This window comes from Vitis vinifera, chromosome 7, assembly GCF_030704535.1.
Source record: "Vitis vinifera cultivar Pinot Noir 40024 chromosome 7, ASM3070453v1".
Lineage (NCBI taxonomy): Eukaryota > Viridiplantae > Streptophyta > Magnoliopsida > Vitales > Vitaceae > Vitis > Vitis vinifera.
In genome coordinates, this window is record NC_081811.1 from 4,836,504 (window position 1) to 4,858,115 (window position 21,612).

Here is a 21,612-nt window from a genome sequence, read left to right on the forward strand (position 1 = left end):
GATTAAATCATAATATACATTGATATTATTTTAGGGTGTATAATACACATTAATTTTTAATTCTTTTTTTTGAACTAAGTTGGATATACTTTCTATTTTTTATTTTTAAAATAAAAAACTTGTCTTACCAAAAGTATAAATTTATATATTACATATTTATATATCAAAAACTAATATTTTTAAAAATTATTTTTAACTTTTTTTGAAATTGATGAACCTAAATTTTTTTTAAAATAAATTTTTTTATGCACTCATATAAAAATAATTATAAAATAAAACCCTTTAAAAATAATTCAGATTTCATGTATTCATTGATCAAGATAGTAAGTATATCATTAAAAAGTGTACAAAATACTAATTAATTTTAAATAAACACTTAAATTTTATATTTTATAAATTTGGATTCCTATTTAATGATTTTTTATATTTATATATCATTAAAAAATAATATCTGAGTTACGATACTATCTTTGACCAAAAAGTACATGAAATACTAATTATTTTTAAATAAATGCTTAAAATTTATATTTTATAAACTTGGATTCCAATTTTATAATTTTTTTTTTAATGTGAGTTTATAAAACCATACTTTTCCTTAATTTTTTCAACAATTTTAATAGTGCTATATAAACAGTATTTAAAGATGAATTACAACATAAGTTTCCATGTAACATCATGCAGCCCACACTTTCTAGAAGTTGAAGAAAAAGAAAAAAAAAAAAACCCCTCCCTGTTTTCGACATCGCTTTAATTAAATTTTCAAAAATATAAAAATGATTTTAATTTTTGATATAAAAACATTTTTCAAACATAGTTTCAAAGCACAAAATGGATCCACATAGCAAAACAGCTTCTTCTTCTTTTCCTCCTATAAAAATCTACTTCAATCCAAACATCATTAAACAAATGAAGTTTTTCAACCAGAAATCACATGAGGAAGATAGGAGATCGAGTCATGACCCATGATGAACTACTTGCTTCTACAAAACAGAATGGAGAGAAATCTGCTTCCCATGTTATTGAAAATTCTTGTGAAATTCCAGAACCAAACAGTATTGTGAATTATGCAGTGAATGCAATTCATATTCAAAGCATATAAGATGTTGAATTGAGTTCTTATTCCAGTGCAAGTAGAATTCCAGTTCAAATGAGCAAACAAAGTGTCCTTAACCACAGCTGACTGTAAATGCTTTTCTGCAGCAAAATAGGAAGGAAATTGTCTAGTACCCAGTTGATCATTTGCATGCATAACAGGGATTTAAGCACCATCCATGGATAAGATAACACAACCAAATCCCAGCTTCAAGAGTCTAAAACCAATTCCGAACTCATCGGACTACTTGTTCTACTTGTTCATTCATACTTAAGGGAACAGAACAGAACCAGAGGAGTTGCAACTTCTCCAAATTTCTAACGATTATGGTTTTCAATGAAGAGATGAGAATCCACATCACTAGTTTTTCCCTTTTATTTTCCTACCTTATGACATGATTTAAGAAGGAAAAAGCATCAGGTCGCGGTGGTCTTTTCCTGAGGTAGATACTGGAAAGAAAGGTTGCATTCTGAGACCGAACCGGTCATTTTTGGACTCAAGCAGGCGGTGTTGTAGTGGACATATCAGTTCGCCCACCCGTCATCCTCTCAGCCAGCTCTCCACGTTCACCTGGAAGTCACATTTCAGAATTTCTCAATTACATATGCGGATTCTTTGAGTGATGACAGAAAGGAGGAAATGAAGCATTGTTTGTCCAAGAGGGAATGAAAGTTAGAAAGTTACCGGTCCGAACTCTTATCACATCCGATATGGGCACCACTGCAAACAATCAAAAAGCATTATAAGAACTTTGATCAAATACCAAATCCTTCTGAATCTTATTAGACTGATGTACCCTTTTTTTTCATCAAATTTTCAATCATCTTCAAAGTATAGAAGAAAACAAGAAAGACGGTTTTTAAACTTTTCCATGCTTAAAGGACCCAAACTTCAAACGTCAAGACTAAACCCACAAAAACTTCCACAAGAAGAAGACAATATAAAAAAGAAGAGAATAATATGAAGTGGGAGTCAGTTTTCACTTACAGAGGTTTCTACGGTTTCCAAAGAGAACCGCATTTCCTGAATGCGGTTTCAGTCCCACCGACAACAATATCTCTACCAGAGATTAGAATTCTAATCCTTATTGAACGTATTATCTCATTAATTTGCAAATAAAAGCAAAGTATCATCGGAAAACACGCATTCTCATCTAAATCTAAAACCTACCAAAGATAATGTCTTGACGTTATTCAAAAACATTATCTACAAAACCTAGTAGAAACCTAATAGGATTATAGAACTAGTAGAGATAGTGTTTCAGCATTTTTAGAACAATCCTTCAAAACCGCATCTCCTGGGTGCGATTTTATTTGAAGTAAAACCGCATGATTTTAGGGTAAAACTTAAAAACCGCATGTCCTAGATGCGATTTTAGAGTAGAACCGTGTCTCCCTCCCATGTGGATGCACTGTTTCAGATAGACTTTCATTCTCTAATTCATCCATCTGGTTTCGAACCTCGAGAGGACTAAGGACTAGAGACTCTTTGGACCAAGCATATGTTGAGTAGAATGGCAGGCCTGGTCCGGAAGCTTAGCTGACTGTAACAACCTTCAAGCTCAACCCTCTCGTCCCCTGTTACTGGGTCAACCATCCTTTGGCAGCTCCGGGTTGTGAAGCTGTCTAGTGAGGTTTTTGAAGTAAAATTTCATCTCATGGATGAGTTTTTGAAGTAAAACCACATCCCTCAGGTGGTTTTTTTGAAGTGAAATGGAGCTCCCAGCAGCATTATACATACATGTATAAGGCATTTTTATTATGGCATGCCTCCCCAGGGATGGACATGGACAAAGTAGTAGCATGGAGGATATCTCTCAACCCCATCCCAAAATGAAACTGTTTCTTTACCACAACAAATTGGCTAGGGAATGAACTCGATTTATTTGTTCACTTCATTCTCTTTATAAGTGCATCATTGCCACCATGTGAAGCAAATGGAGCAAACATGGGCCACAAATGCTCTCAAATCCAGATATTTGGTATCTTTCTTTCTTTTTTCAAGATATCTCAATTCCAGCAACAGTTTCGTTAGATATCTTACAACTATCATCCCACTTTTTTCCAATCCAATTCCCCCATCGGCGCAAACCCCAGTAGACAAACTAGTAAAAGCAAATAATAAATTGTTGTGTCATTCTCCTGGGTGAGGGTGCATAGAGAGTGTCCCCTCCCTCGAAAGAATGCAACTTTTATCCATTTTTCCAGATTGCAGTTTTCTTTGTTCCATGGTGTTCTGTGTGCTACATACATGATCATGGTATGATTGTCACTAATGCTCCTTCACAAAACAGAGCCATTGGTGAAATTTAATTTTATGGGTATGTATAAATGAAATTGCGAAGATTCTTAATAGCTGCAAATGACAAGGTTAGATTAAGTTTCCTTGGCTTATTCACCCAGAAGTCACAGAGCACAGCTCTGAAGTTCAGAAAACTAGAAAATTAAAGGATTCCACCATTTTTAAAACCTAAAGAAGAAAGCCTGAAATCTTACAAAAGATCTTGCCATCACCAATCTCTCCAGTCCTTGCCACCTCACTGATCTTGTCAATTACTGCTTCAACCTAAGACAGGAATGGAAAGATTTGAAGAGTGATACAGCAATGGAAACAGTGTGAATCTTCTTGTTTATAAGGCCATTTAGACTGTTTTAGTTTTAAATATACCTGGTCTTTGCTCACCACAATCTCCATTTTAACTTTAGCAACAAATTTGTCCTCAGAAAATTCAGAGCCTGCAGCATGACAAACAAGAACAAAATAGTAAAGATAGCATAGGCACCAAAGAAGAGACTACCAAAGAAAGAGAAGGAAGAAATTGTAGAAAAATAAACTAAACCATGTATTAAATTTTCCCCTCCCCAAATTGAACCCAACACCCAAAACCTAGATCTTCAAAACCGAAAAAGGAAAAAAAATTTCATGTCACACAAACTGCATTTCTTTTCCATTTATTTGAATAGTTTTCAGCAACTAAGCCAAAGAGGAAAGGGGTTCATAGGTACGGTTATTCAACTTAGGTGGGTGGAAAGGGACAAGGAGGAATGGGGTATAGATATAAATTGTAATCAGCTATTTTTTCTATTATGCAATATCCAGCACATGAAAAATGAAATACTTGACACCTCCACAAAGCAAGAACTTACCTGCCTGTCTTTCAGGCGAACCGCCTTGAGCACCAAAGCCTCGGACATCAGAAACAGTAACACCACGAATACCCATTTTCAGCAAAGCCTATAATTATTTTTTTTATTTACAAAAGGCCACAAATTAGAACCAGTATGTGAATCCACAACAACATAAGTATTCAAGTATTTATGTTGCACATCTTACAAGTAGCACTACCATAAAAGTAGTATGTAAGCATTTATGTTATACATTTGAAACTATTTCACTGTTTTGAATTGAGAGTTTAGTACATATGAGTTATGACACTTTGGAGGAGTTCATCATACAGGGAAGAAAACATGGTCATATATAGTAAGAAGTCACTAACTGCAGATTTTTTCTTTTTCCACAAAGGTACTGCATATGAATGTTTAGGTTGATTCCCATTCCCTAACAAATAATAGGACAATCTGCAGCATGAAATTTTGAAATAACAAACAATTGAACAATCTGCAGTATCTCTTGGGACAAAAATTTGGAGTACTCATGCAACTTTGAAATTGAGCAAAGTTCTACAAACTAATAGCCAGGGAACAATTCTAGTTTATTCAGACTGGAATAGGATCCTCCTAAATTAGAGACAAAGAGAATTCCCCAAATTCTACCAAATATCCGAGAAGCATGGCTGCTAGCCACAAACCATTTTATTCAGCTACCATTCTTATTGATGCATCATCTTTGCAAAGCAAAATGTGGTTCACTGGACCCATCAACACTGAAACAAGATTTTCCAGAACTACTTGTGACACTACATAGTAATTGTGATGGTTCATTGAGTCTTACCGAAGAAACCTGCTGGATTCGCCAGGGCCTATGTTGTTCAAATTCACCATCAAAGCACAAACAACAAAAGAATTAGAAAATCCCAAATAAATTTCGGTAAAAACAGAACTTTTCCTGGATAAGAAAGCCATAAAAGGGAATATAAGATGAACAAACGCAAATTAATAGTACTGTGCACCTCAGGATCGCTTCAACTTTGTAAAACTGCGCGTCTGGGGTATAATCTACCAGCAACCAAGCAAAATTTGAGATGCCCAGATCATATTTTGGTGAGAAAACAAAAACACATGAATCATTTACGCCAAAAAGTGAGAATTGAAGTCACAGTTCATACCTGGAGAGCTCTGAGCTCTGACAATGGGAAGAACAGATCCATTCTTTGAGCGGTTTAGGCACAAATTAAACTGGAAATTTCGAGAATCTTTGAGATTGGGGCGGATCAAAGTGCAGTCTATGAGAGGCAATTCTTGGAAATGGAAGCGGAAGGGGTTGAGAGAGGCCGGCTTCGGCATTGCAGCCATGGTTGTTGTTGACGAAGGTTGGGTTGATGCAGAGGATTTGATACAGAGCCTCGCATTAAAACGACAACGTTTTGGGTTGACACTTGTACTAGGGAGTAATGCATGGTGGACGCTTGGAGTTAACCGTCGATGTTTTCTATGTTGATGCGGTTTCAGTTTTTTATTTTGAAAATTTTCAATTATATTTATTTTATTCTTTCAAGAAAAAAAATCAATTTCATTATTTTATATTAAAAAAAAAAAAAAGGATGAAATTATCAACAAGCCTCTTTATAAGGTCTTTGAAGGATCATAATGAGACTTGGTAAAGTTTCATTCATCCAAAGAGATAAAAAGTCAAGTATAATGATGTTCTTCATTTTATGATTAAATATACACTTAACATCTCTCTCTCTCTTAAATATACGCTTGGAGTTTGGACTTTGGATTTGGGTTCACATATTGGGTTGGGTTTGAGAGCAAATGAAGCGAGTGGGCCTGTCCAGGTAACCCCACCACTAGTCCTCTGCTTCCACCCCCACACATGTTTGATTTTGTGTGTGAAGATGGCTGCAAAGGAGCAGGAGAAAGAAGCTGAAGAATTTGTGTACAGAATCAGTACAGCCCAGGAGTGGGAGGAGTTGCAGAAGGCTGGAGCCTGTTATGGTGGCCAACTTGACAAGTCCACTGGCTGTATTCATCTCAGCAATCTTCATCAGGTCCTCTATCTCTCTCTTCTTCGTCTCTTATCATAACTATCATATGGGTATCATTTATTCTCTTATATTCCTCTATTTTTCGGGTACCTGGGTGGTGGAAAATCAGATCTAATGATTGGAAGAAAATTGGGGGTGGTGGGGTTCTGTACAGCAATCTGTTAATACAGTGAACATAAACAACCTAATTAGATTTCAAAATTAGTAAAATAATATCATGAAGAAATAGAGTAAGGAGATTCTGTGAAAATTGAAACAAAATAGTTGGAAATAGCACTGGGCTAGCAGTTGGGTGCATGGATCTCAAGTTTGTGTGCTGCAAAAAAGTCCAAATTTGTGAAAAAGGTTAACAAAATGGTGCTTGATTTTAGGGAAATGGTCCCTCCTAATCAAAAAGTGGGGTGTGGCATGAGATTGAGGTGGGCATTCTTTGTTCACTGGAATCTGTTATCAGCATGTGGTTTATGGAATATAAGTTGTTGGATTGATGGCCTCAGCACCCATATGACACTCACAGTTCAATTTAATGGTGTAGGCAATCAAACTTTCATGATCATTAACTCTCAATTAGCAATAAACAATGTAACAAAGTGATCCCTCCCATATAGATATTGTTCACTCGGAGACGTTGTGTAACAACCCAACCCTGGTGTGGGCAGCCCCTGCGAGGGATGTCTGCATGTCTGATACCCATGATCCTATGGGACATAACAAGGATGTCGTGTCTGCATGGGGGTGATTGTGATATCCTATATCGGATAAAGAAAAAAGTTTTTGACACGATATAGGTAAGAGCTCCTCTTAATTATGTAGAAGTGTCTTTTTGCCATGATGACCCATTAGGCCCATATGTATGTAAGAGGGGGCAAGTTGTTACAGGCTGTCTGCATACCAAAGCTTCACTGGTTGGCAAATTGAATGCTTGTTTATTAGGCTGGTCGTCCTGGACAGAAACAATTGCTGAGTTAGCATAAATTTATGGTTTGTGTGATTGAGTTAACTAACGTGGTTCTGCTCAGCTAGATGCTTGAACAAATTTTTAATTGAAAGAGGAAAATGAGTTGGGTGATTTTATCATTGAAGCCTTCAGGTTTTCTACATTCACTTCTTGTTCTTCTTCAAGGACCCAAGGTTGATACTATTTATGGATGATAAATTTGCAGGTACAGTCGACTTTACAGAATTTTTTCATGAAGACTCAGGCTGAGTTATACTTACTCCAAGTTGACTCCAAAAAGGTATGAATAGGAATCCATATATCTTGTCAATCCTTTTCGAAGTGAAAAAAAATTGAACCACAGACCATGGAAAACTACATTGGGACAGTTGAGTGACTGATATAATTCTTGGATCCTTATGTTAGAGGAGAAATCAAGCACTAGTAATTATAGAAATTAGGTTAGAAGAACCAAGGCATCAGTGTCCTGTGTGCAATCATATGGATAGCACATTGGTGTTAAAGAAGTGATTGATCTGCTGCTTTTTGTCTTGTTTTTGTTTGCACTAAACCTGATCATTGGAAAAGGTTTAGCGGGTTTGGAGATGGTAACAAAAGGAGAGAGAGACTAATTAGGCAATAGAATCATGAGGAAGACAAAAGGATGCATTAGCCAAGCATAAATATGTTGCTAAACTGAAATAGTTGAGCAGAGAGATTAGTGATTATGTACCAAAAACCAAGGAGGAACATTTTTTCTGCTTTATGCCTAGTATCCTGTGTTACTGCTTTGTTCTAAAAGTCCGATAATCCGTTTTTTTCTCTGTGGTATGAACGTTGTTTAAGCTTGGTGATGGATTGATCTATGAACGTGTGGATGAGTGCAATGTCTTTCCTCATTTCTATGGGCCATCCCGGAGTTTCATCCCACTCCCTCTGGATGCAGTTACAAAAGCAGAGAAGATTACTTTATCAGATGGCAAATTCAGTTGCAGTTTGCTAAATTAAGAAGTCATTGCAAATGGATTTGATGCAACCACAAACTTGGATTGGTGATGTTTCCATCTAGTCTTGAATAATATGGAGTTCAAAATGGGTGTTGGATTATAATGTAATTCATAGTAATCCCTGTAATATGCTTCAGCATGGTGATGAAAATGAACACCAAGTGGGGCTAATGAAAATGGAATGGAATGGCAGGTTTCAGCCTGTTGCGTTCATGAAATGAAATGCTTATGCTAATGTTTGGTGAATGTCATTTACTGCCATTTGGTTTATTTATTTTATCTGTGATCTATTTGAATATTTATTTTGATTTTAATATACTTTTTCCCCACACTTGCATAAGTGGGGATAGCTCAGTTGGGAGAGCGTCAGACTGAAGATCTGAAGGTCGTAAGGAAATAACAAGGAGGAATGTCGAAACAATAGAGTTGATAAAGTTGGGAGCTTGGAAGTCCAATTTTTCAAAGAAGGTTGGTGAATCGCTTAATGATATTGAGACAATTTTGGAAGGTGGGGAGAAACCAATTTTGGTCATAGCAGAAAAAATCAGGATGTATCTGATGCTAATATTTGCTTGAAGGGAAGATTCTATGAACACATGACATGCCAATAGTAATCTTAAAATCCAAAAAATAGTTGAGAAAAACAAAGTGGACAGTAAATCGTGCACTGCACACTAGGCCGGGGAAAGGAAGTGTCAGGTTTTGCATGCTTAAGGAAGCCCAATTTGTACCAGATTTGTGAAGTCAAACATGCTCCTACGGAATATGGAATTTGAGTGGAATTCTTTGTTGTCATGTCCTTTCTATACCAAGTCTTGTGTTCACAAGCCATACAATAAGGAGCTTTCATGAAGGTTTGTGGAAAGATGATCCATTCAATTAGCGGTCAAGAAATGTGGTTCAAAACTGGAATAGCCCCAAATTCTTGTGGATAGAAAGCAACCTAAAATACCTAAGAGAGTGAAAAAGAAGAGAAGTAGAGGAGATAATAATAATGGAAATAAACCCAGCTCAGAAGTTTCTTCCATGGCTTTGGTGGCATCTTCAAGGGTACACAGTCCATATATAGATGGCAGTTCGTGGGCATGGAGAGCCACCATACAACTATGATCCCAAAATCAAAATGTACAAATCCTGGATTCAGTGTTGTGAGGAAGGATCAAAACACAAAAGCTGGGATGGAGTTCACCATACTGAAGCTGCCACTGCATTTGTGGCTTCAAAAATACTCTCCGCACATTACTCTGCTCCCCCCTCTAAGTTTGATTGCTTTTGCACCCAATTGATATCCATCTATGTAGAGTTTTTCCACTCCTTTATTTGTCAAGCAAACAAGTGAACCATTTGCAATTAAACAAAATGAAAAGACTCTTAGGGAGAGTTCAATTATTGAGAAAAGTTTTTCCAAGAAATTTGATTTAAAATAAAAATATATACTTGTGGTGGTGGTGCAAACAAAAAGTCAAATGGATTGGATCTTGACACAGATGAATAATACCACATGGTATACTGCAAGTCAAAGGGCTAAGAAATGCAACTTGTACTTAGAGTATTATTTGATCTGCATTTATTGATTCCAAGAGCATGTGATCCATTTAACCCATCCTCACTACATTACCTTTACTTCTTGACAAGCCAAAACCAAACCCCACTTGGATTATCTTTCATTTTCCTGTCCCTTTTGAACTTTGACTACCATTTTGGTTCTTCATGCCTATAAAAAAACAAGGGGATTTGCAAAAGGACAGATACTGTGTAGATCAAATCAGTGTGGACTGTCGGGAGGATGAAGATGAATGAGAAGGGAGTGGGCTCTATTTGGCCTGCTGTCATATTTGTTGTGGCTGTGAGCCTGTGTTTTGCCTCGAATGTTGAGGGTGGGTGCAGTAGAAGTCCAGTGATATTCAACATGGGTGACTCAAATTCAGACACTGGCTCGGTTTTGAATGGGTTTGGATTCGTGAGGCCACCTCCTTTCGGTCGTCTCTTCCACAGGTATGTAGGCAGGGTCTCTGATGGAAGATTGATCATTGATTTCCTCTGTGAGTTCACTCTCTTTCCATTCAATTCAGTTATGCATTTCTTTTACCAGCTGAAATAAGGGAAAAAAAATTATCATGTACTGTTTATTTTTTTGTTTGATACTTTATTGGTATTATTGTATCAATTTTCATTGAAATTTAGACAAATTTAAACGTATTTAGAGGTCAAATAAATTAATAAATACCACCCAAATAAATGTGGGAAAAAACACATAAAATGATGGAAGTGGAAAATGGAGTGAGATGTATGACTTACTAGAAAACAGAGATCGGATAATTGGTTTATTTCAGCATGAAAATGAAAATGAAATGATAGATTGTTTTTTTTAAAAAAAGCAAGTTGTGATATTTTATGTTAGATAGGGCAGAAAAGTCTTAACACTATATAAATATAAATTCTTCTTAATCTTGTATATGCATTTTAAAAGTCATGAAAATCTCTTAAATTTAGAACAAATAATATCTATACAGTTGAAAGTGAATCATTATAAATGATATCAAAGTTAATATTTGATTTTAATGTGGAGATTTCTTTGTATTTGACCCCGTAATCTCATGAGATAGAATGAAGATGTTATATTTGCATAGTAAGTAATTGTGATATCCCACATTGGATAAAGAAGAAAGTTCTTGATATTGTATAAGTATGAAATTCTCTTTTAACTTTGTAAAAAAATTTTAAAATCGTAAAAACCTTTTAAATTTAAAGTAAACAATATTTATATAGTTAGAAGCGAATCGTTACACAGATTATATATCTTATAATAATTTGCGTTTGACATTTTCTTTTCAATTTTTTACAGGTGAGAATTTAACGACTAGTTACTTGACTCCATACCTAAAATCCATGGGGTCAAGTTTTACTAATGGAGCAAATTTTGCTGTGGGTGGTGGAAAGACCTTTCCAAGATTTGATTTTTTCAACTTGGGCCTTCAAAGTGTTCAATTTTTTTGGTTCCAAAATCAATCCATTGAACTCACATCAAAAGGTATGGCATCAAATTATATTTTTATTTATTTATTATTATTATTATATATATATATAAAAATTATCATAACTCATGTAATAAATATTTTACTTAGGTTACAAGGATTTTGTGAAAGAAGAGGACTTCAAGAGGGCACTTTATATGGTGGATATTGGACAGAATGATTTAGCCTTGGCCTTCGGTAACTCCTCCTATGCCCAAGTTGTTGAAAGAATTCCAACTTTTATGGCTGAAATCGAATATGCTATTGTGGTGAGTCCACCTTTTTTTTTTCATGGATATATACATATGCTTTTTGTTTCTAATTTTCTCATCATCCAAACATAGAGTCTATACCAACATGGTGGAAGGAAATTCTGGGTGCACAACACAGGCCCGCTGGGCTGTTTGCCTCAACAACTTGTTAACATCAGCAGAAGCTCAGATGACTTCGATAATCATGGATGCCTCAAGTCTCGAAACAATGCTGCTAAAAAATTCAATAAGCAATTAAAAGCTTTGTGCAAAAAACTAAGAGCTGCCATGAAGGATGTCACCATTGTCTATGTCGATATCTTCGCCATCAAGTATGATCTCATTGCTAACGCTAAACTATATGGTAAGTCTTGATATTTTGATATCAGTACTTCTCAAAAATGGTTTTCTAAATGTTCTATGTCTGTGTTTTAAAATTTTCTTGTGAATAACTTTTATTTTTAATTATTTTTTAAATGATTCAATTCTCCAAAAATCATTTTTTATATAAAAAAAAATATAAAAGAGAATATTTTTTATACTCAGAAAAAACTATTTTTTTATTCTTAAAAATGTAAAATAAGATGTTTTTTTTAACAAATTTAAGTTGTTTTTACTTGTTTTGTAAGAATTGTTTTAAAAAATAATTATATAAATATAATTAAAAATAAGTATTTCATATAATAAATATTTTTTTAAAATGTTTAAAACCATTGAAATCAGATTAAAAGAATTTTGAAACATACATTTATTTTATAAATCAAATCATTTTCAAAAACAACTTTTTAAAATTACGGTTTAAAACATAGAATCGTAGAACTTATTTGGTAATTGTTTTCCAAAATGTTTTCTATTTTTCAAAAATAAAAAACATGTTTGATAATAAAATAATTGTTTTTTGTTTTTTATTTTTAAGAATAAAAAATAAGGTGTTTTCAATAATATTTTTTAAATTATTTTTTATTTCTTTTAGAGTTGATTTAGAAAATAATTATACAAGTATGTAAAATGAGTAAAAATAAAGCATTGGATATCATTTTTTTAAATATATTTAAAAATATTAAAAATGGATTAAAAATATGTCAAATTTTTTAATAGACATTTGTTTCATAAAATATTAAAGAACAAATAACAGTTTTCAAAAACCATTCTTAAAAGTTATTTTTTAGAATCGTTTTAAAAAATAATTACCGAACAAACCCATAGTTTTTTAATAAAGAATTGAAAGCATTTCCAAACAGGCCTGAAGTAATTTTTGAAGTTACACCCAAGGCGAGTGGCTGTAATGCTGATGATTTTATGCCCCCCCCCCCCCCGATCTAATGGTTTTGTTGTTTGAACAGGGTTTGAGAATCCACTAATGGTGTGTTGTGGGCACGGGGGCCCACCATACAACTTTGATAACTTGATTCAATGCGGTGGCGTTGGGTTCAGTGTATGCGAGGAAGGATCCAAATATGTGAGCTGGGATGGAATTCACTATACCCAACTCGCCAATCAATTTGTGGCTTCCAAAATTCTCTCCACTAATTTCTCGACTCCTCCGCTTCACTTTGATTTCTTTTGTGATTAATAATTTGTTTTCCAATTTTAATTTAACTATTATTCATTCCATACGTATATTTGGGTTGTTTTTTTTTTTTTTTTTTTTTGAAAAAAAAAAATCTTTGGGTTTCGTTGTCAGATTCGTGATCTGCAGGTCACGTGGCTCATGTGTCTAATCTCTACTTTATATCTAATCTCTAATCTCTATTCACGTGATTGGAAATATTAAAATGAATTTGAAAGTAATAAAATAAATAAAACCTTTGAAAACGTTAAAATTTAATAATGGAAAGAATGTTAAAATAAGAGAGGAAGAAGTGGATGTAAAAACCAAGTTTATTTATTTATTTTTTTAAATCATAAATTTATTATATTTATAAAAAGAAAAAAGAAAAAATATATTATGTTTTAATATTTTTATTTAAAATAAAAATTACAAAAATTTAAAATCTTGACATGTTTTTTATTATTTGAACTGTTGGGTAATACTTATAAATAAATTAATATAAAAATAAATATATTAGTATTTATATAAATGTAAATAATTTACATATACTAAATGTTAAATTAAATAATATATATTTTATAGTATATTTTTTTAACATTTTTAAATTTATAAACTTAACTTTTTTTAATCAAAATTATTTGTTTTACAAAATGAATAATGTAAAAAAATATAAAAAAAGAAAAAAGTGGGAGAATACATCCAACTTATGGTATCCATGTCATATCCCATCTTCAACAAAATATGGTGCAAGTTATATCACATCTCTTTGTAATACTAAATTACTAATATCCCATTATGTACAACCTAAATACAAATATAAGCAGAGATGTGATCCACTCTACACAAATGGAAGACCAACTCATGGATAGGAATAGGATTGCCAATTTGCCATACATACCAGGTAAAGTAAATGCATGAGACAAAATATCCATATATATATATATATGTAGTACCCTATAGAACAAGGGCATTCCCACGGGACACACTCCCTGCAGAGCAAAACAGCTGTGAGAGGATAACTCAGTTGCTCAACCAATATGTATGAGAAGCAACAGGCGCCAGTGCCTCTCCTACCTTGCTTCATCTCCATTTCTGTAATCTTGAGTGTGTGTTTTCCCTTGAATGTTGAGTGTGGGTGCAGCAGAAGCCCAGTCATATTCAACATGGGCGACTCCAACTCTGATACGGGCGGCTTCTATTCTGGGCTTGGAATCATCATGCCACCCCCTGAAGGGCGTGCCTTCTTTCACAAGTTCGCTGGCAGATTATCCGATGGAAGATTGATCATTGATTTTCTCTGTGAGTTATTCACTTTCACTTCTCTACCATTTTCATGTTTCTTTGTATTTTACTATTTTTAGGTGTACAGAGGGAGCACTGTTTTTAACTGGGTATGAAACCCCTCCTACTCCTACCAACCTTTTGCAGAACAAAACCCACAACTTTTTTTTTTTAATTGTATTATTCACTCCAACGTTTTTTAAATTGAAAATGGAAAGATTTTGAAAATTGTTTTTAGATGAGTGTTTATTTGATATTATTTTTAATTATTGAAAGGCATATAGCTTTTAAAAAGTTAGAGCTGGTGGTGTTTGTTTTTTTGGCTTTTTGCTGAAAACCATTTAGTTTTAGAATTTAGGTTGTTTGTTTTTTTACTTTTTCATGACTTATTATAAACTTTTTACTAAATAGAAAAAGTCAAAATATGTGGCTTTTTCTAAATAGAAAAAATAACACTGATTTTTTTTACTTTTTAATACTTAATAGAAATAAAATACTACAAAAACAAACAACCTAATATTTAATACTATTAAGTATTAAGGTTCTATTTAGAATTAAGTAAAAAAACAAACGCCACCTTAAGTGGTGTTTGTTTTTTTGGCTTTTTGCTAAAAACCATTTAGTTTTAGAATTTAGGTTGTTTGTTTTTTTTACTTTTTCATGACTTATTATAAACTTTTTACTAAATAGAAAAAATTATAATACGTGGCTTTTTCTAAATAGAAAAAATAACATAATAGTTTTTTTAACTTTTTAATACTTAATAGAAATAAAATACTACAAAAACAAACAACCTAATATTTAATACTATTAAAGATTAAGGTTCTATTTAGAATTAAGTAAAAAAACAAACACCACCTTATTTTGTAATTTATAATTGGTTTTTGAACTCATTTTGATCTTTGTGCTTGAAATTGAATGAATCATTTTTTTTTTTTTTTTTTCAAAAGTGAAAACATTTATGCAAGTTGATTTTTATTTTTTGAGAAGAAGATGTAATTTTAAATTTTAATGCCACTAGTTCACATGAGTTGGGCCCACACAAGATTGGAACCCAGTCCATCACGCGGAGGACTTGGACAGGCCTCCTCAAGTCTACAAAAACAATGGAAAATTATTGGGCGACAAGCGTATAGTATTTGTCCGCCATCCTTGTTTTTTAATTATTATTTAATATTCTTTTATCCCGTGGAGAATATTCACTGATTTTGACAGATCACCAAATTCCGTGTGAGGTCCACTCTTCACTTCTCTGCCGACGACGTGGGTCTATGGGCCGGGCCGTCTCAATTAGTTAGGCTCATTGAGAGCACTCCATCAACCAAGCCCAATAAAACTCCAACCGACATTTAGCCCACTGCAGCTCACTATTTTCCTTTTTTTTTTTTTTTTCTTAATGTCATATTAATGAAATTCACTCCAATAACGACAGGTGAAAATTTGAATACGAATTATTTGACGCCATACCTAGAATCACTGGGCCCAAATTTCTCAAATGGAGCTAATTTTGCAATAAGTGGCTCAAGAACTCTACCCAGATATGATCCTTTTAGTTTAGGCGTTCAAGGTCGCCAGCTCTTTCGATTTCAAACTCGATCCATTGAGCTCACATCAAAAGGTATGTTCTTGAATCATACTTAATTTTATTCTTTTAATACTCTTTTTGTTTTTTATTTTTTTGAAAGGGTTAATATTTAGAGTAGTTTCTCATAATTTTAACTTATGTGATACAAATTTTTATTTAGGTGTCAAAGGTTTGATCGGGGAAGAGGACTTCAAAAATGCGCTTTATATGATAGACATTGGACAAAATGATCTTGTTGGACCATTCAGTTACCTGCCATATCCACAAGTCATTGAAAAAATTCCAACTTTTATTGCGGAAATCAAATTTGCTATTTTGGTGAGTCTTTTGCTTCTTATTTTTATTATAGTAAGAAAAATATTAATGTAACAATACTAAACTTAGAATTTAAGCAGTTAAATAAAGATATAAATGTATGAGATCGGGATAATCAAGATGTAGAAAAAATAAGATTCATATATAATATAAACGAATAAAACTCGTTCATAAAGTAATAAGACTTGAGTTGTACATGTAACACCACTTAATTGATGGTGCTTGTTTAATAGATATCGAGTTCAATATTGTAGAGGATCCTTATATGAATGTAGTACTTGAAATGTTTCAATCGCATACCATTCAATCCTTAGGGTCTACCTACAATATAGATTTATACTTTTTTCGATACCTATTGAAAAGACATCACCAATTAGGTGGTGTCACATATTCCCATTCAAACCCATTGTTTGTACTATAATCTTATTTATTTATATCTTTATACAGGTGTTTGTACTCTTATTTAAAAGCCAATATCTTATCATATATATTCAATGATTTAGATTTTTTGTTGTATAGCTACCTATAGGTATTTAGAGTAAGAATCGAAAACACAGAAAATTTGGAGCTAAAAATTGTATACATTTCATTGTTGAAAAATCTGAATTTATATAGGAAAAGAAACAAACAAAGCCAAAAAATCTACTCACATATCTTCAACAGATTTTTAATTGCATTACTAAGTCAAATATGAATTTAAAAAAAATTAAAACTAAACTAAAAAACTGCTCCTGCAATCTTGCAAATATTCTCAACAGAATAATAGTTCTAAGTGTTTTCCTAATCCTTATCTAACACAAAACAATGGTATGATCAATGTTTGTGAAGTACTTCTTCTATACTAGTAGCATATGGTAATAAATATATTCTTTTTCTTGCATATGTTTTTTCTATTTTTCCTTCTGATTTCTCTTGAACCAAACACCCAAGAGCATATATCAACATGGTGGGAAGAAATTCTGGGTACATAATACAGGGCCCTTCGGTTGTTTGCCTCAACAACTTGCTACAACCAGCAAAAACGCCAGTGACATCGACCAGTATGGATGCCTTCAATCTAGAAATGATGGAGCAAGAGAGTTTAATAAGCAATTAAAAGCTTTGTGTGAAGAACTAAGAGATGAAATCAAGGATGCCACCATTGTATATGTTGATATATTCGCCATCAAGTATGATCTCATTGCTAATTCCACACTATATGGTGAGTTTTTCCATTTAAGCTTCTGCCAATTGACTGAGAAGTTTAATGAATAACCAGGCATTAATTGAGGATATTGTGAGCAGGTTTCGAGAATCCGTTGATGGCATGCTGTGGGTATGGAGGGCCACCATACAATTTTGATCCCAAATTTCAATGCACCGCTCCTGGATCCAATGTTTGTGAGGAAGGATCAAAATATATAAGCTGGGATGGAGTTCACTATACTGAAGCTGCCAATGCATTTGTGGCTTCAAAAATAGTCTCTACAGATTACTCCTCTCCACCCCTAAAGTTTGATTTCTTCTGTAAAACTTAGTTGACATGAATTTATGTAGCCATTTTGATCTGCAAGTTGAAATAAGATAGTTAATATATCGTCCTATGGGGCCGACTTTGAAGTGCTCCTTTCTTTATTCATTATTTCACATGAATCTGAGGATGAGTCAATGGCCATTGGGATATGGAGATGGGGTTTATTTTCTACATAGTTCCAGACCCAACAGAGAACTCAAGACAGAAATTTAATTTAATAATTCATTTGGATCTGAGTCTATCCATCATATAAGGGCAGATCCAATACTGGCGAGTCAATGAGTTTTGGCCTGTGAGTGGAAAGGAGGAGAGGAAGGCAAAATGGTTTGCAGAGGGGCCCCTAAACACCTCATATTGCTTGTGTGGATGTGGGCTTTTCTTGGTATGTCTACACTCTCAGCATGTACTGAAGAGAGGCCAATCCTTGTGAACTTTGGTGATTCAAATTCGGATACTGGAGGGGTGCTAGCTGGTACCGGGCTACCCATTGGCCTCCCCCATGGGATCACATTTTTCCACAGAGGCACTGGCCGATTAGGGGATGGCCGCCTTATAATCGACTTCTTCTGTAAGTCCAGTTCTCCGACAACCTTAGCGTATACTTAGTTTATACTGTATTGTATTAGTACTACAAATTCCTAGAAGTCAATACTTATTCCTTTGATGTGTAGAACAACAGAGTTTAAACTTTGGCTTAACCTATTCTGGTAGGTGAACACCTGAACTTGAGTTATTTGAGCCCATATTTGGACTCACTGGTACCAAATTTCTCAAGTGGAGTGAACTTTGCAGTAAGTGGGGCAACAACACTCCCCCAGTTTGTCCCCTTTGCTCTGGATGTTCAAATTCGCCAATTTATCCGCTTCAAAAATCGCTCCCAGGAACTCATATCACAGGGTATATTCACAATACAACTTCATACTCATCAACCAATATCTGCATTGTAGTGATAAATCTATAGAACTGTAGATACAATTACATTAAATAGCACAACCTGATATGCAGGTTCCAGAAATTTGATCAATGTAAAAGGGTTTCGTGATGCAATTTACATGATTGACATTGGGCAGAATGATCTGTTACTGGCCTTGTATGCATCAAATTTAACCTATCCTCCAGTGCTGGAAAAAATCCCATCTTTTCTGGCAGAAATCAAATTAGCTATTCAAGTGAGTTGGATATGGTGGATTTGGGCAGTTTTAAATGCATTACCAGCTCTTCTTATTTTGTTTGACCATATCAAATGTTTTCTCCCTTGTTTTGAGTGCAGAATCTGTACCAGTTTGGGGCAAGAAAATTCTGGATACATAATACTGGACCATTGGGTTGTGCCCCTAAGGAACTTGCCCTGCATCCCCATACTAACAGTGACCTTGATCGAATTGGGTGCCTTGAAGTCCATAACAAAGTTGCAAAAGCCTTTAATAAAGGACTACGTGTTATCTGTGAAGAAATGAGATTGATGTATAAGGATGCAACCATTGTGTATGTAGATATATATGCGATCAAGTACGATCTCTTTGACAAGTATAAGAAATATGGTAAGGTCATCAAGCTTTTGGATCGATGTTAGTTAAATAGAATTCTTCTTTAATTGGTATTCTCTGATATTGTTCTATAGGTTTTGAAGCTCCATTTATGGCTTGTTGTGGATATGGAGGGCCTCCAAACAATTACGATAGAAAAGCAACATGCGGCCAGCCTGGTTACAGCATCTGCAAGAATGCATCCAGCTCCATAGTTTGGGATGGAGTTCACTACACCGAGGCTGCTAATCAGGTGTCCACAGCCAGTATTCTATCTGGGCACTATTCTACACCTCGAGTAAAGCTTGACCAACTCTGGCTGGCTTCTTTATGAGCAAGGCCAATGTAAGAAGGCAGTATTGTATGCCTACTTTTATCAAAGTGATGTTACTATACAAAATTTTCAAGTGAATTTCAATTCCCTAACCTTAGAGAATTTTTCATGGTATATTCTAGAGCAATGATTTGAAAAGTCTATTCACAGACTATTTTACATATGAAAAAAGGAAAAAAAAAATAGTGTTCCAAATATATTAGGGTGGAGTAATCCATCCAAAGCACCATCACCCACCATCAATGGCCTACCACTTAGTCAATGGTTGATACTTAGAATGATACATCTTCCTTTATTCACACTGTGGTTTGTCTTTGCCATACAACTTCTCAATGATTTTGGATGATCCCATGAGTAAGAATAAAGTCTTGTGCTAGACAGAATCATTTGAATGCAACACAGAAATAGAAAAATAAAAAAAAAAACCAAAGGAGAAAGAAGGAAAAGGAGAACTTCTCTCAATATTGGAGGGGAATCCTTGTCCATGTAAACTTTTCCTACATCTTTTTTGAATGCATTCTTAATGGATTGAAGTGCCTTGACATCCTTGAAAGTGCTGAATGGTTCCAAAATTCAAAGGTTTGAATGTTTGAAATAGACAAAAGGCAAAATAATTAATAGGGACTATTGATTGTGGAGGCCTCTTGTCACTAAGATGTTGATATATATAAAAACTTAATGATGTTCCAAGCCAATAATTCAAGGGCTAGAAAGTATGCAATGGACTCACAAACTTGTAACTGTGTATATAGAAATATGCGTGCTTTTTCTTTACATCTAATTCAAATGCTATCATTGCTTCTCTTTTGTTGGGAATCTCTCTCAACCTCAGCAGGAAGAAGGCTCTTTGATTGGTGTCATTAGTTTATACAAAGCCCCAAGGTTGATCGAAGGGACCAAGCTACTTAGAATAGGTCCATTATCAAAACTGCATGTTATCATCATACTTAGTTTCTAAAAACTTATTTCTAATGTGATGTAGAACAAGCACTCTGGCCTGTACAATGTACCAGAATTGTGTTTCTGCATTTCCCATTTTTATCGACCCAATAGCGCTCCATCATTTGACTGCCCAATACTAAATCTTCACTACCAAGCAAAAACATCAATAATGAATATGTGATGTAGACCACATGCCAAGTACCTAACTGTATGATGTATGAGAAGCTCTTTACCAGTAACATATCACTGAAAAGCCTTAGAATCCATTGCCAATGATTTTCTTCTAGGGGCTAAAAGGGGCTTCCTTTGTTGTGTAAAAACCCAATTTTTCGGAAAATTTTGTTTAGATCTTCTAGGAAAATTCCATTCATGGTCATTGAGGTTTTTGGACTTTTCTTGTAATTATTATTATAAACTTTGGGTTGAAGAATTATTATCATTCATTTTTGTCTATTCTCTTTCAGTGGATTCATTGAATTTTAGGGTTGATCCAAGTTCAAGACTTTTGAGTTTTGGGTTCATCTTTTGGGTCTTTTGCACCCACCCACCTGCCTAACAGGTTAAGACAACACAAAAGGGGATATTGGTGGATATCTTTGAATCTGAAAGTGATGCTCTTTAATAATCACCCTTAGGTGGAGTTGATGATAGAAATTTATTCTATTGGGGGTTTGTTTGTTTTCTCTCTTTAGTTCTCCTTCATTGCTTTCCTCTTTGGCTGTCTTTTTTAATATCATCACTGATGGTAGTAGTAGGAATTATAGCTATGATGAACACATTGATGATGGTGACCTGCAAAGTAAATTTTTTTTAATTCTATTTGTCAAATGTAAAAAAGAAAGACAAGAAAATTAACAGGATTCTATCTCGTTGATTCCTCATCATTGGCAAAAATTAAGGCATATTCCTGACTGAGGTAGAGCCAGGCCAAGGCAGGCATATGTGAATTTGGTAAACTGATAATATGTGCATTAAACAATTATGTAAATGTACTACATGCGTTTGCACGATATCGGATTTGCATCATACTTCATTGTCTTTTTATGACTTTTGGCCATCCAGGAAGGTTTATATAATAAAAAGTATCAAAGTCTG

At 34.2% G+C, this 21,612-nt stretch overlaps 5 protein-coding genes across 5 annotated transcripts; 4 read left to right on the forward strand and 1 right to left on the reverse strand.

The window, feature by feature from the left end:
* Nucleotides 1-1,101: 1,101 nt before the first annotated feature.
* Nucleotides 1,102-5,775, reverse strand: LOC100262411 (nitrogen regulatory protein P-II homolog). Its single transcript, XM_002279253.4, has 8 exons — nucleotides 5,379-5,775; nucleotides 5,223-5,268; nucleotides 5,045-5,072; nucleotides 4,240-4,327; nucleotides 3,761-3,828; nucleotides 3,589-3,658; nucleotides 1,778-1,813; nucleotides 1,102-1,663 (listed from the first exon to the last, which is right to left on the reverse strand). The coding sequence occupies exons 1-8, from the start codon at nucleotides 5,563-5,565 to the stop codon at nucleotides 1,590-1,592; spliced, it is 597 nt and encodes a 198-aa protein (XP_002279289.1). The 5' UTR covers nucleotides 5,566-5,775; the 3' UTR covers nucleotides 1,102-1,589.
* A 152-nt stretch (nucleotides 5,776-5,927) lies between these two features.
* Nucleotides 5,928-8,450, forward strand: LOC100262326 (uncharacterized). The gene is made up of 3 exons (XM_002279287.4): nucleotides 5,928-6,263; nucleotides 7,424-7,498; nucleotides 8,044-8,450. The coding sequence occupies exons 1-3, from the start codon at nucleotides 5,928-5,930 to the stop codon at nucleotides 8,203-8,205; spliced, it is 573 nt and encodes a 190-aa protein (XP_002279323.2). The 3' UTR covers nucleotides 8,206-8,450.
* A 91-nt stretch (nucleotides 8,451-8,541) lies between these two features.
* Nucleotides 8,542-13,076, forward strand: LOC100257296 (GDSL esterase/lipase At1g09390). Its single transcript, XM_002272464.4, has 5 exons — nucleotides 8,542-10,246; nucleotides 11,050-11,235; nucleotides 11,330-11,487; nucleotides 11,563-11,833; nucleotides 12,813-13,076. The coding sequence occupies exons 1-5, from the start codon at nucleotides 9,991-9,993 to the stop codon at nucleotides 13,040-13,042; spliced, it is 1,101 nt and encodes a 366-aa protein (XP_002272500.1). The 5' UTR covers nucleotides 8,542-9,990; the 3' UTR covers nucleotides 13,043-13,076.
* An 889-nt stretch (nucleotides 13,077-13,965) lies between these two features.
* On the forward strand, nucleotides 13,966-17,816 carry LOC100257220 (GDSL esterase/lipase LIP-4). The gene is made up of 5 exons (XM_002279305.5): nucleotides 13,966-14,320; nucleotides 15,735-15,920; nucleotides 16,048-16,205; nucleotides 17,133-17,403; nucleotides 17,487-17,816. Exons 1-5 carry the CDS (start codon nucleotides 14,059-14,061, stop codon nucleotides 17,717-17,719), a joined length of 1,110 nt encoding a protein of 369 aa, XP_002279341.1. The 5' UTR covers nucleotides 13,966-14,058; the 3' UTR covers nucleotides 17,720-17,816.
* Nucleotides 17,817-17,913: 97 nt separating this feature from the next.
* LOC100252171 (GDSL esterase/lipase At3g62280) lies at nucleotides 17,914-19,716 on the forward strand. The gene is made up of 5 exons (XM_002272506.5): nucleotides 17,914-18,283; nucleotides 18,427-18,612; nucleotides 18,721-18,884; nucleotides 18,986-19,256; nucleotides 19,337-19,716. The coding sequence occupies exons 1-5, from the start codon at nucleotides 18,037-18,039 to the stop codon at nucleotides 19,573-19,575; spliced, it is 1,107 nt and encodes a 368-aa protein (XP_002272542.2). The 5' UTR covers nucleotides 17,914-18,036; the 3' UTR covers nucleotides 19,576-19,716.
* Nucleotides 19,717-21,612: the final 1,896 nt, after the last annotated feature.